This window comes from Lampetra planeri, chromosome 4 (genome assembly GCF_965212315.1).
Source record: "Lampetra planeri chromosome 4, kcLamPlan1.2.h2, whole genome shotgun sequence".
NCBI lineage: Eukaryota > Metazoa > Chordata > Hyperoartia > Petromyzontiformes > Petromyzontidae > Lampetra > Lampetra planeri.
This window is the reverse complement of record NC_136110.1, coordinates 8,552,486-8,566,866: the sequence shown is the minus strand read 5'-3', so window position 1 is coordinate 8,566,866 and position 14,381 is coordinate 8,552,486. Positions and strand designations below refer to the sequence as shown.

General features: G+C 47.9%; 1 protein-coding gene across 4 annotated transcripts in view; it reads left to right on the top strand.

The window, feature by feature from the left end:
* Window positions 1–330: 330 nt before the first annotated feature.
* The window catches only part of LOC144717665 (cytoplasmic polyadenylation element-binding protein 2-like), a 95,763-nt gene continuing 81,712 nt past the window's right edge, over window positions 331–14,381 (top strand). For 2 of the 4 annotated variants that reach the window (XM_078593204.1, XM_078593203.1), the window contains exons 1-3: window positions 331–2,150; window positions 9,050–9,218; window positions 14,271–14,321. In XM_078593204.1, the coding sequence (XP_078449330.1) occupies window positions 807–2,150; window positions 9,050–9,218; window positions 14,271–14,321 (1,564 nt within the window). In that variant the 5' untranslated portion in view covers window positions 331–806. The remainder of the gene's footprint in view (window positions 2,151–9,049; window positions 9,219–14,270; window positions 14,322–14,381) is intronic. The other 2 variants (XM_078593206.1, XM_078593205.1) reach the window with 1 other exon arrangement.

The window sequence follows — 14,381 nt, the reverse complement described above, 5'->3', positions numbered from 1 at the left end:
GGGCGGGGGTTTACCCCCCCCCTGCCCCCGTTCTGTGGGTGTTTCTCAGTAGGCGGGGCCACTGGTGGGAGCGGGGGGGGCTAGGGGCGGGGCTTACTCCCACTGTGTGAGAGGGGGGGGGGCCACGGCGCCGGGGTGGTGGGTGGGGGGGAGGGGTGGGGGGACACCCCCACAAGAGGTGGTGGCTTGGGCGCCTAGAAACGGCGCTCGCGTTCGCGCGCTCCCATTGGTCAGCGAGGGCTGCAGCGCTCGGGTCGCCTGGAAACGGCGGGGCAGGAAGCGGGGCCGTGATTGGTCGGCGGGCGCCGCTTCCGGGTGAAATAGGCACGGGGAGAGGCGCGGCGAGAGGAGTCAGACGGAGTGAGGCGTTCGCCTGGGCAGTAGCAGCAGCAGCAGGAGGCAGCAGCAGTAGTAGCAGTAGACAGACAGGCGATACAGCCGCGTCCGCATGCCCTTGAGTCGCGTCCTACACTCGACGCGCTTGTAGTTGACGAAGGGAGTGAGGGGGGTGAGCAGTGAGAGAAACGTTCACGTGGATCGGCCGCTCTCCTAACAGGAAGCATTGACTCGTGTTGATGCTGCTGTTGTAACGCAGGCAGGGCAAGGTGATCTTTAAACGAGGGGGCGGGTGGGTTGGCTTGAGCGAACGACTACAGCCCCTGCTGCTGCTGTGACGAAGCGCAAAGAGGCTGGTTGTAGTGAAGGCAGGCGAGGAGGCACAGAGTGTAGCAGCCATCGTCCCCCCCGACTCGTCGCCGTCTGTCTCCACCCCACCCCGGCCCCGACACCCGTGAATGTCACCCTAGATGGGGGATTTCTCGTTCGGCCTGCAGCAGAGTCACACACACAGCCTGACGGCGGCAGTAGTAGGCACAACAGTGGCAGTCGCGTTGGCACCAGAGCACAAGCAACAACAGCAGCAGCCGTCGTCGTCATCGTCGTCGCCGCCTTCGCCTCCCTCTCCTCTTTCGCCAAGCGCCGCTTTGTTTTTGCCTGCCGCCGGTCCCACGCCACACGCCATGCAGGATGAGCTCCTGATGGACAGAGCGACCCTAGCACAGCAGCAGCACGAGCAGGGCTCGCCCGAGGTCCCAGAGTCATCCGCAGCAGTGACAGTCGTAGGAGCAGAGGACGGCATAGCAGGTAGCAACAGCAGCAGCGGAGGCATCGGCAACAACAACAGCAGTAGCAGCAACAGCAGCAACAACAGCGGAGCTGCCGTCTCTGCTGTGAACAGAGACACCGTCCCCAACAACATAGTGGGCGGCAGCAGCAGCAACAACAGCATCAACAACAGCATCAGGGAGCCGTGCCCACCCGTGCACATGGAGTCGCCGATTCTCCCCAGCCTGGCCGGCTTCCAGGAGCCGGCGTCAGCCCTCTCTCCGGGCTTCAACAACGCGTGGTCCACGGGCGTGAGCAGCCCGGCCGCCGCCCTAGGGGCAGCAGGGGCAGCAGCAGGGGCAGCAGGGGCAGCGGCAGACGAGGGCATCTTCCCGGGCCTCTCGTCCATGAACGGCGCCGTGCTCTTCCAGAACTTCCCTCCCAGCATGAGCCCCATGTTCGGCGCCAGCTTCTCGCCGCAGCTGCCGCTGGCCCCTCACCACCACCACCATCAGCAGCAGCAACAGCAGCAGCCGCAGCAGCACCATCAGCAGCAGCAGCACCACCAGCAGCAGCCACCGCCACCGCCGCAACAGCAGCAGCAGCAGAGGAGGTCCCCCGTGTCTCTCCAGAGCCAGTTTCCCCAGCGCAACGCAGGCTATGGGCACCACCAGCCCATCATGACGAGCAAGCCGTCCGCCTGGGGCAACCACCACCACCATCATCACCACCAGCAGCAGCAGCAGCCGCAGCCCCAGCCGTGGGGTGGCTCTGCCGGCTGGGGTGGCCCACAGAGCCGGGCAGGGGCCGGTGTGGGTGGCGTGGGCGGCGGCGGAGGAGACCCGCGAAGGGCTGGTGGCCTCGGTATCCCGACGCCCATGAATCCCATCTCGCCCCTCAAGAAGCAGCAGCAGCAACAGCAGCACTTCCCGGGCAACAGCGCCATCGGGCCGCCCAAGTACAGCCGCTCGCCCGTGCCCACCCCCAAGTCGTGGCTGGAGGAGACTGCGTACCGCGGGGACGCCACCAGCCTGCTGGCTTTCCAGGTACCCGCCGGGTGGGGTGGCTTCGGGAACATGGCAGATTTCGTGGTGACCCGGCGTTGGGAAGCGTACATGGTGGCTTTAGTGACAGTGTGCCGGATGATTTGTGCTCATTTGATTGCCTAGGGTAGGGGTCGGCAACCAAAATAACAAGAAGAGCCATTTCTTTCCAATTCGGTACAAAATTCAGTATTTCAAGAGCCGCAATGCATCTGAGTACATACTGTACATACGTACATATCGCCAAGAAGCAGCCCGTAAAGAGCCGCATGCGGCTCCGGAGCCGTAGGTTGCCGACCCCTGGCCTAGGGATATGTCCTCGAGCCTAGGCATAATTGGCACCGTCAATTGTGCTGGGCGAGACAGATTTTTTTTTAGGTCATTACACACACGCGGCGAGGACATTGTCAAAGCCTGAATTCTCCAGTGGATGGTCAGGCTTGGGGAGATTGTGTTAAAAGGGGTTTTTTTTCCACGGATGGTTAGTGGGGGTGGGGGCGATCAGCTGCCTTTCTGCCCATCACACTGGGGAAGTCACAAGGGTTCTGTATTTGGGGGTCCCTTGGGAGGTCAGTGGCTGACTTCACTGGTAAAGCAAATGATAGACAAATTGGACGTCGGGAGATCCAGTTTGTACGCGACTGACGAGCTCTTTATTTGTGTCCAGATCCGTGTCCTATTCGGAAGCTGATCGACCTTGCTGGACTTAAGAGGCCCAAGCGGGTTAGGGTTCAGGTGAGGGGCTAGCCCTTCCCCTAACGCCAGCCGCAATCCAATTCGTCATCCTCTTAATCTAGAAAGGCAGTGCAAGAAAGGGCAGGGTTGTCTTCTTGGAGTGAGATGGCCTCGAATAGGGAAATCCACTTCCATCATTGCACGGCGAAGCCTGTTATGCAATCGCCTGCACGATCCACGTCACACGCTTGGCTAATTAGGTAGGAAAATGTGAGCGCCCAGGCAATGGCAGCGGGTCTGCTTTAGGTTCTCTGCCACGTCTGACACGATGAGGTTGGGAGTGGTTTAGCGGCTGACGTTATGCTAAATCATTGCTCGGCAAGTGACACGTCAAGGAGTGGTTGGTATAATGTCTTGACGCACTCGCTGCCCGCTATGATCATTTGGTGGGCATACATTATTGGGGGAGGCAGCTGCCTGCCTGTTGCCCAACACATACTGCCACACAGACTGCAGACAGGAAAAGGGGGGGGGGGGTCCACGGATTGTCAATTAAGACTGTGGGTGGGGGGGTAGAGAAAATTGTTGATATAAAAAGGTGCGCGTCTCTGTAAGCCGCCAGTTGCCACCCGCATCTTCCATTTTTAAATGGCTCCGCTCCCCACCCACTCCGGCTCGCTTTCGTGACATTCCTCGTGCGTGCGTGTTGGGTGTGTGTGTGTACGCGCTGAGCCAAAATAGCAACACAAAAACAACAATCTTGACGTCTAAAGGTATGCGTGTGTGTGGCCTTGCGACAAATCCATCCTGTTGTCGAAACGAGCTATGTGCCCAGAAAGCACGCATTTGAGGTAGGCGCGAGGTTGCTGCTTCTGCCATCGAAGGTGGACTTGGGACCATGGCGCACTCGTGTCGCGATGTAGATGTTTGTTGGCTTTCGCTACTTACTCCCCTTTAATGTTGACTGTGCCATGAATTCTATTGGCGGATCGCCCTGGCATTCCACAAGCGGCGCCCCATCAAATCCCCGCTCCATGCGCGGCGCGTGATGGTTTAAAGGGCAGCGCAGATGCGTTTTCTGCCATCTTGTGCCGAATAAAATAGGTGATGGGTAAACACCCCCAGTTAAATACGACATCTACACATGTGTACACGCAAGTACGTAATGTGTCACGTGTGCTCTATGTGTGTATATAATCGTCGAGCAGGAAATAGTCCTGAAGTAGAAAGTCCCAATTGGTGGTGGTATTGGATCGGTTAAAACAAGAGCCGGTAACACTTCAAACCCAAAAATGGAAAGAAGTTAATGGAGCGGGCAAAAACGAAGGGCGAGAGAATGAGCTGACAGATGCTTCCCCAGAAAATTAAGATGGAATAATGCATGCCGATTAAATTCATAATTCATAGCGTTTGCAATGCACTACAATGCAGCGACGCAGGTGTGCCCTTTACTTGTCATTGAGTGCTATTGCACTCAATGACAAGTAAGCCGCGTCTTGGTGTTTCGTTTTGCCTCTAGGAAGTGGCTGTAAATGAACTGTCACCGATCCCCGTGCACATGCTGGCATAATAATCTTGGTTCTTTCGGTAAAGTCACGTAGATAGAAAATAAAAAAATTAAAATTCCAAATAAATTCAAATGACTTTACCGAAAGAAGCAAGAATATGAATTACTGCAGTCACGAAAGTTTTCAGTCTAAATTTTTATATCCTGTAAATAACTTATACCCCACTTAAAGCATTGAATCACAATTAACCCGACTTCCTTTTGTATTATGAATGTATTTCCTGTTTAGAGAAATACAAGTGAGGAAGGTGTTCGTGTAGTTTATGGAAACAGTATTCAAATTCAACTTAACCACCACTATTTACCAAAGATAAACAGCTGCCGACTTAGAACGAACACGTTGACGACTTCTGGTCAACCGTTTTCTTTCTATTACTTCAAAAACATTGCGTGCGCTATAACCCATCATTAACCACTCCCAGGTCCTATTGATAGACTGACTGATCCTCGGCATGATAATGTGGAATTTCCACCATAGCCTCGAAGTCACCAAACCGACATGAGCGCACCACTCCAGGACTTGTTTAAGGATGGTGACACAGCCCTGGCTTGTGACAGTCAGCATATACGATGGATGGAAACTAATAATGCGTTAGCTGTCCGTATTATTATTGTTACGAAAATACATTTGGGGGTGGGCGGGGGGGTGAAGCGATGGTACAGTGGTTAGCATGGTGGACTATGGACCCAGCGAGTTCGATTGCCAGCAACGACTAACATCAGTAATATCTGAACCGGCCTTGCCGTCCCCCCCTTCACCAACCCGCACTCTCCAGCATGTGCGAGTATGGTAAAAGCAACCCCTATGACATGCATGGCGCAGGGAGGTGTTCAACCATCATTAAGTGACACATAGTTATTATTAGTATCTTTCCATTATTGCAGCATTTTGTACTATATATTAAATATCATTTACATGCCTTGGCAACGCACGGTTGTATGAAGGCCTCCATGTGTTGGAAATAATTTGAGCATATTTAACCACGCAGGGAAGTGGGGGTTGGCGATGGGTTTGGAGGGGGGGGGGGTCCAGAACTGGTTCGGATATCACTCGCAGCTGACATAACTGGCTGTTGCTGAGAATCGAACTAATCGCTGTGTCGTGCAATGTGTCTCCCACTGCACAACCGCTCCTCCCCATATGGCTCGGGAATTGGGTTTCACAGTCTTGAATGAGACATGAACCTGCACCCACCCACACGCCCAGGCCATTTAAATGCATTCAGAGTCCCTGGACCGGTGGTCATTGACCCAGAGGCGTTTTGGGTTATCGGTACAGTTCCAGTGAGCTCATCTGCATGCAATTGCTGATCCCATGCCTCTGAACATCCTAATTGTATGCCAGCGTTACTCTCCAGTTCTGGGCTGTTGAATAACATCGGCACTGCTGTGAGAACATGTCTTTCATACTGGAGAGTTGTTTGTATAAATTAATACATTAAGTGTTACGGTAGTCTCTAACTCGAAATGCAGTCACACCGGCACAATTAAGGTACCATTTAGAGAGCCTGATTGGCAATGGTCCTTTTAAATTTTGTCTTTAGGAATTTCGTTTCAAACAACTTATGAATTGTACAGACATTTGCGGTAAATGCAACGTATTTGAATGGCCCTTTTTCTATACTGGTGCTCGAATGGTCAAGTGTAAACACTGGATTGTGTACTATTGCAAATAAGCAGAACATTTTAAGTGAAACCAAGCCACTAATTAGGCGAACAGTTGTGTCGGGGATGGCGCCTCAAGGGAGTGGCGATGCGAATACCAAAATTGTGCATGCATTATCCGTAGGGTTTTGTACTCTGATAATGAGTTGCTGTTAGGGCCACAACCCAATTAGTTTAAATCAGCCCATCCAATTCTGTAAGTTCTATGGCTACAAAGAAGGGTGCTGCGTGTGGTTTATCTGTCGCTCCAGACATTGTTGAAATCTGCTGCAGGTTTTTGAATGATATAATCAAACGAGTGTAAATACAGTAATGTAGTCAGTGCAGTAATTTAAAAATAAATTGTGTATGCAAAATTACTAAATACACATTGTTATTTGCACAGGTAGTTTTAGTAACGATTAAAATACTTACATTGTATACATTCACACAACTTAAGTATACATCAAATGCTTAGTGGAATTAAACATGTTAGCCGCGTAGAAAATGAAATGGTTATTTCAGCAGATTTGCCATCGAGATGCTGGCTTTTTTCAGGAATGGATTGAACATGAGTTTTGAGCAGATGGCAACCCAGTTACGGAAGGGACCACTGTTTATTAGTTTTGGGAGGGGTGGAGACATGGGAGTTTGGAAAGGGATAGGGGTCTCAATTGGCTGAAATCTGGGTTGCGCCTCGACTGCAGAAGCTAAAACGAGGCCACAATTCGCCGTGATGTTAGGCAGGGGATGAGCAAGTCAGCTTTGGCAAAATTAGGACACCTGCATTTTAATGCTGTCGTCATGTAATCACCTTGGACGCTGCAAATTAAATTGGAGGACGGTGAAAACCGAGAGCATTTGGTTGCGTGATTTGGGTTTGTGTGGAGTGTTTGGTGTGTGATTTGTACAATTATTGCAGCTTCGAAAAGACAAAAAATTGCTGTCTAACATGTACGAACATAAAAGCGCTCGATTGACTCGAGTTGATGAGCATGACATTTTCGGGTGATGTAATGGCTATTGTTATTGTTGCCTGTCCCATTTCCTATTGTCTGTCGGGACCAATGCTAAATTAAGGCTCATAAACCACCTTAACTCGCCAATTTCTGTTTACACAATAGTCAAATTTGTTTGTGAAACACAATCTATGTTTTTATAGTTTTCCAGACGCAAGCACTAACAGTATTTCTCCCATTCACTGCCCTTTATGTTTGACCTTGCCTCGCTTTCTGAATAATGTTTCATCTTAGCTGCCAAGTGTAAAAAACAAAACAAAGATGTCACTTACAGCCAAAGTTTAATTTTATACTTTGGTTGCCGATTGGAGGAGACAAACTTGCATTCTAAATTTACCCAGCAGCACCCGAGATTTGACAAAAGGCCACCGTTGAGCAGCGTTTGCGAGTCTGTATATCTGTATATGGACCGTGAAGGACACAATGAGACTCCGGCTATTTGCAGCAGATAGCTAAAGGATTTCTTATATTCCTAGCTCACAATTGGTTGGGTGCAATCACTGACTATTTTGTTGTAATGTAGTGTTTTTTTTTACTCTTGGTGATGGGGTTGCAATTTATTTCGGCCACCGTCAATGCTCGCTTCAGGCTGTTTTGGCCGCACATCTTATTCGCTTGCCCAATCCCAATATAAAGTGAGCAGATCATTAGTGCCGGTGTGTTATTCGTTATGGTTCTCTGAGTAATGTCTGGCTCGGCTTTATTTACAGTTGGCAGAGTTAACAGACATCAGCCGTTCTGCTTTTGTTTTCGTTCTGATAATATCCCAGATGTTTGCTTAGTGTGTGCCATGTTGACTGATAATTAGCGGAATGGAGATTTTTTTTTAAAATAATAAAATAATTAGCCCCATTACAGCAACTTTATATTACATCTGAACAAGTCAGGACATAATAGCAGCAATCGCATGACGCCATTTAACGCTGCTGTTGTTGAAAGTCTGGTTTTCAAATCGGTGTGGTTGCTAATTGTATGGCGTGATGCCCTAGAGTCTGTGCTCGCTTTCAAGAGTGTTCGTACAATCAGTTCATACAATGTCTGATGCGTGTTGCTTCGGGGCAGAACAATGCGACGATGCGAGGATTAATCAATGAATACAAATTCTTAAGCTAACTTATGCATGCGTGTAAGAGTCGCTTTTTTCCCCGATTCATCTTCTTTGGATGGAGTGGGTGTGTGGCACCCCTGTAGCCGCTAGAGGTGCTACAGTTGACTACAATATTTATTAGTTAATCAAATCCTCATGGAGCTGGGGTGTAGCGGGATTAATTGTTTCACCTTTAGTACAATAGCCATCTTATTGCATTAAAATACTCCTAGCAAACCCGTGTTTAATGCTGTAAAATACGCCTTTTCTATTAGTCCGGAAATCATTGTCTATAATAGTTGGTGTTATGCTCAAATAGCTCATTTACCTTCAATGATTATGGCATGGAGCAGTACATAATGTGTATACACCCCAAGTGTTGGGCGTATACACAATGTGTGTGTACGTCTGTGGTAATCCGATGGTGAGACTGGCTCTTGCCATGAGAATGGATTGCTAATGCTAATGAGGATTCTCTCCACTGAGACACATCTGCTGTAACTTGGCTGTTACAATATATGTATAACACTTGCTATCTAGTATCTGAATGATAACATCAACTCACTACACTTGAGAAAACCAGTTTTAATAATGGACAGCTCAAATCCATTATTCAAACCCACAATCGTAGCAGTGCCCGCTCGACACTGAGCTCAGAGCCACCTGGTCACCTCCTTCCTGCCTTGGGCATGTGCTCCGTGACATAGCTGGCAAGTGTTCAGGCGGTGTAACTGCTGCGCTAGACCCCACTGGCCAGTGACCCAGCCGTCGTGCTACGAGGAGAAGGGGAAATTGAACAGAGGGGACGGTCCATTTCATTTGGTGCACCAGGGCCCTCGTGCCGACCAACGCGACACCAGAGCGTACGTTTTTAAACTGGCGTGGTTTTTTCCTGCCGTGCCGTGTGCAGGACCGTGGCCGTCCCTTCGACCCGCTGAGCATGCAGGCCTTGGAGACCTCGCTGCTGGACATCATGCGCAGCGAGCACGACCCCCTCAAGGGGACGCCGCCGCCAGCCAATGGCGCCGCGCTCACCGCTGCCGCCGCTGCTGATATGGTCTGGAGGAGCCAGTTTGCCGGTGAGGTCACGGCGAATGATTATTACACGCAGCTTCAGCCCCTCTGTCCCACGCACATGTCTGTGTGTGTGTGTGTCCTTTGTCTTTGGGGAGCCGGTAAGTGTAGAAGTTATCGCGCTGCATGATGGACCCCCGCCACCCGAGTCCAATTCCTGGCCACCGCCAACATCGTCGTGCGACGTGCTAGCCTTATTGCTCGTCAACAGCACTTTCCGCAACAACCTCTGTAGGCTACACAGGAAATCATCTTTTTTTTAAATCCCTTTATGTGGAGAGTGGTGGCACAGTGGTATCGCACTTTGCTACAAACCCGACAACCCGAGTTCGATTCCCGTAAACATCAGCACTGATGAGACAAAAGTGGTCAGGAGTGGTTCTGGCTACAATTCCCCTGGTTTAACCTATCGGTTGTAGTAGGTGCTCGCGACCAGCATTCATGCCAGTAGCCTGCATTACTTGATGCTGGGGAAACATGCCCTCCTGTGCGAGCCTAGTAGGTGGTTGCCAACATCACTTTCCTCTTATGTTCTGTAATGTTAAACAGGGATCTCTGTCTATCTCTCAACACACCAGTGTGCTGAAGTAATAACTAATTGGCACTTTTTTTCTTTACTTAACAAATTTTACTAATTGGCTGTGTCGAGTGGTGATGGGTGTAACAACACATTTATATTTACATGATCTAACACAAAAAACCTTTATGAAAATTCTCTGCCTAGCAGTGGCGTGGTATTTTGTCCACTGCACTGTTCTCTGGGTCCAGGGTTCGATTCCTTGCCACGTGCAACCCCAGTGGCAATTGATATCTTTACCTGACCTGTGTCTCCTCTGAAATGAGAACATTGTCCTGTACGTGTTCAAAATCAACAATGGAGTTACAAAGGTGGCTATGCGTGGTGCAGGCTATACCGTTCCTCCAAGTATTGTGCCAGCTTGTATAGGTACAAACTATAACTGCTCTTGCTAGTAGTAGTTGCAGTCTATAAGGTTAAACAGGGAATATTTGCCACTTATGTTTTTAATTATGTACGGAATTACATCGGTGATGCTTGATATGTCCAGTACATTTGGCACATTGATTTCCAGATTTAAAACTTTTATACTTAAAATGTAAACACGGAGGACAAACATTTCAATTTGGATATGTTTATAATTCCTTGCTAATGACATTCGGTGTATGGCAGCTTTAATGTTTAATAAGTATCAAATACCAAAGTACGCAACACATACGCTTTTGCAGGGGGGCTATATATGTGCTCTTGTGAAAATAGTTGGCTGAAAAAAAATCTTGATTGACATTTTTTGCAGACAAACCTAAAAGTTTTCTTGTCCCCCCTCCAGCCCACAGATCCCCATGGGGTAGATGGAAAACGGCAGACGTCTTGCTCTTAATAAAGCACATCGTTGTGATCTCTTAAGTTGTTCCTGACCTCAGGCAGGACAGAGCAGATGAAAAACACGGCCATGGCAATGCTTAGTGCATTTTAAAAGGGCCCCCCATCTTAGCTGTGCAAATTGTGAGAAAGTATAATCGGCCCACTGTGCTATGTTATTGTCAGAAAGGGGAATTTTTTGAACACGAGTGCTGTAGTGCCAGCCTTTACCGCAAATTATACACAAATTATACTGAGGATCGGGGCTGGTGGGGACGAAGGGGGGGGGGCTTTCCAGTAATTTGGTCAGAGGCCGAGCTATGGGAAAGACTACAGGGTGTGTGGACTTGCCTGCCGCAGTGGTCGGTGATGTGGGTGCTTAAGAGACAGCTCGGGATGTCTGTGAAGCCATGGAGGTGTCGTATGTCACTCTATATTTATAGAGTCAATCGGGAAGTGTATTTTTCCAAGAAACGAAGGTTCCTGTGATATTTGAAAGAACTTAAGTCGTGGGTATAAATAAATTCCCAAAACTAAATACAAATCCCGCGTTCTCCCAGTTGAGAACTTTCCAGAATTAAATGGGGGTTGTTGTTTTTTCAAATGTCCATTTCATTTAATAGTGTGAAAATTGAGGCCAGCTTGGCTTGTGAAAAAAATGTCATTCCACTGCTATTAAGAACGCAAAAGAGCCCAACATCCAGCTACAGAATGTATGGCAAATGTGGCATACTTAGTAAATTTAGACACAGATCCAGTAGCAGTAACCTAATAATTAAATGTCGCTCTACTCTGCTCGGGTGTGGCTCAGTTGCCGGTGACTTGGGTCCTTTTTTTAAACCTTCTAGTTCTGCCAGATGCCTGCTCACGCTGGATATGCTGAGATTTGTGAAAACAGAGTAAACAGACCCCTTCAGATGCCCTTTCCACAAACCGGCTTGTTTTTAATAAAAGTAAATAAAAGCAAAAAAAACCCCTCAAAGATGAAGTAAACATTTAGGGGATTTATGATGCACACAGAGGGTGGCCAGTGTAAGCCCCGATGTAATATGATGTTGGTTGCAAAAGCTGATCTTTATTTAAAATCAACAGAAGAATTGTTGGAATGTTGTTCTGTTTTGGCATCAGTATTCCACCGTGTTACAAAACAAGGCTTCATAAAACATACAACCTCCCAATGTCAAATAAGTCAACGTAGTTAAAAATAATGTACTTTTATTTATCTGTCACTTTGTTTGTCAATACCTTAATTAAAAGGCTTTGATGCCCTCTGTTACAACAACAACCCCACTTGTTTTTGAATGCTTGTCCCTCAGTACTTGTAAGAATCGTATCTCCAGCAACTTGTTTGCCTATTTGCCTTCAACCCAAGCCTTTGTCTTAGAAAAGAAAAAAACATCTGATACATTTATATTAGCTGTACAAATATTTCACCAAGCAGGAGCTGCCGTTTGGTATGTGTGCAATGTGCAAGCCACTGGCATTTTTGTAAAGGGCTTTAACTCGAACGCTTGTGGCAAAGTACAACTTCCAACAGCCGAGAAAGCGAAACATTGTTGCATTCTCTGTGGCCTCGTGACTTGATCAGCCTATGCCTGGTGCCCCTGTCTCGCCAATAATAATTATCAGTTATGCATTGTCCAAATGAGACCAAAAACAAGTTGTGTTTTGAAGACCCATGAGCTGTGCCATCACTACCTTGTGATGGTCGTGTGACTCGCCAACCAAGCGCTTTATTAATTCACCCTCTGGGTGGCACGGCTTGGTATGCCCAAGGTCTTGGCTTCATTTAATCACCCGAGCGGAAAGTGACTGCCTTTGTTGCCTGCATGCTTTTGCTCTCCAAGCAGAGAGATCCGGAGAATGCTTCCCCCCCCCCTCACAAATACGCCACCCATTTTTTTTGTTCGTCTCATCTGGAGCTCGTTGGTAACGCAAGTATGGACGATGGTGTTGCCAAGTTTAACGTTCGCTCAAAGTTGCTCTGTTTTAATAATTATTGATATTGGCTGCCAACCATCCCCAAAAGCACTGACCTCAGTCAAATGGTTGCGAATGCAACTCTGCTGGCAAGCCGAGCCCGATAGATGCGATGTGTGCATCTCCAAGAAATGTATCGGTGTCGGTGTTGGATGAGCATCAATAAAGCGTCGCTGTACGGTACGTACGTTTAAAATTGGCGTAAAAGGACGCGGTGTCATCCAATGTATATATGTACCGTATGACGTTATTAAAGTCACCAAGGGCTTGGCTGAATATAAATGAGCGTCTCGTGGTGCTTGTCACTGTCGGTGGCCTGAGCCAGCGATGTAAATTCCACAATCCGATGACAGGACCTAGTCTATCCATTGGATTGTATATGAGACTTAAATAAAATCTGCATAGGTCAATAACAGTGAATTGAATACACGCGATTTCATACTACTGTACATGTAAGAAAATTAACAAAGTGATTTGAGGAAAGTTTTTTTACTAAAACCAATTCCCCTTTTATTTCCCTTGCCACTTGTACAAACACACACACACTTTATGTCTGGGTCAGTGGAACTAAAGGGCTCAATCTTGCTGACAACAAATAGAAGCGCCAACTTTGTTCCTACAATGTCTTTATGCGACGCAGTATTTGCCATGTATTAACACAAACCTGTACATGTGTCGAGCTTGGTGGAGCGTTAGCATTAGCGGTTGGCACACTGGGCTTTAAACCCGGTGACCTGAGGTTCATTCGTGGCCACGGCTAACCTTGGTGGGGATTTTTTATTATAGAACCAATCTTGGGCATGCCCCCCGGTTCACCAACGAGTACTGAGAAGTGTGAAGTATGGTCAGAAAACAGCCCCATTACCAAAACATACTTGCCAACCTATACAGTTTACTCGTATTCTTGTATAGGGAAATTGGGTTTTTAGGTCCATACGGCGTACAGACGCTTCAATACGGGCAAAAAAAAATTTAGTTTTTGTTTGTGTTTCTCCCTTGTGATGGGACTTTGTAGGATGAAAATGAGATTTATAAGGCCACGGGGTGACCAATCAGGTCTGAATTGGTCTGTAATAAGGTAGGGCACTGATAAGGGGTTGACAGGTATGCCAACACTGTGCAAGAAATCCCTCCAATAGGTTAACCTTGGAGAAATTTTTAAAGCTATGCGCAAGGCCAGATTCGTTTTATTCTGTGCTTATGAATTGCATTTGCTTTGAAGTTGTAGGCAAGTATGCTGACATGGCAGTTATTTTTTGCGTGAACAAAGTTAAGCATTATTGAGTTTCAAGAGTCCTGCTTTGGAATTGTATTATTTAGTCAAATATTTTCGAGAACGTTTGTATTGACATATTTACACGTGCCAAATTACTCGTTAATGTAATTGGCCAAATCTCCGAATGCATGATCCTCCTGGAAAAAAAAATCTCTCCTTCCAGACGAGGGGCTTTCTGGGTAAATAAAGGACATTAATCTTAATTATAATGATCTTGCAGCACTGTCAAATATTACACAATGGGTTTGTGTATGTGTGGGTATGTGTTCTTGGGTTGTGGGAGCATTGTCTTTATCGTTATCGCAATGACCGGTTTGGTTCCTGACGGCGAACATCGGTGATAATTGGCGTCCGCTATTGGCGTGGGCCTAACCATCGGTCAACTTCGCCTGTAAATGACAACCTTGTGCCTTGCGTCAACAGCAGGGCTGGAGAGAAAGGCGCTGCCTGGTGTGATGCGGGCTGCACCCCGTGGTGAGCTGCTCCAGCTATAATAGGCACTCACTGACGGCACTTTTGCCAACAGCATGGCTA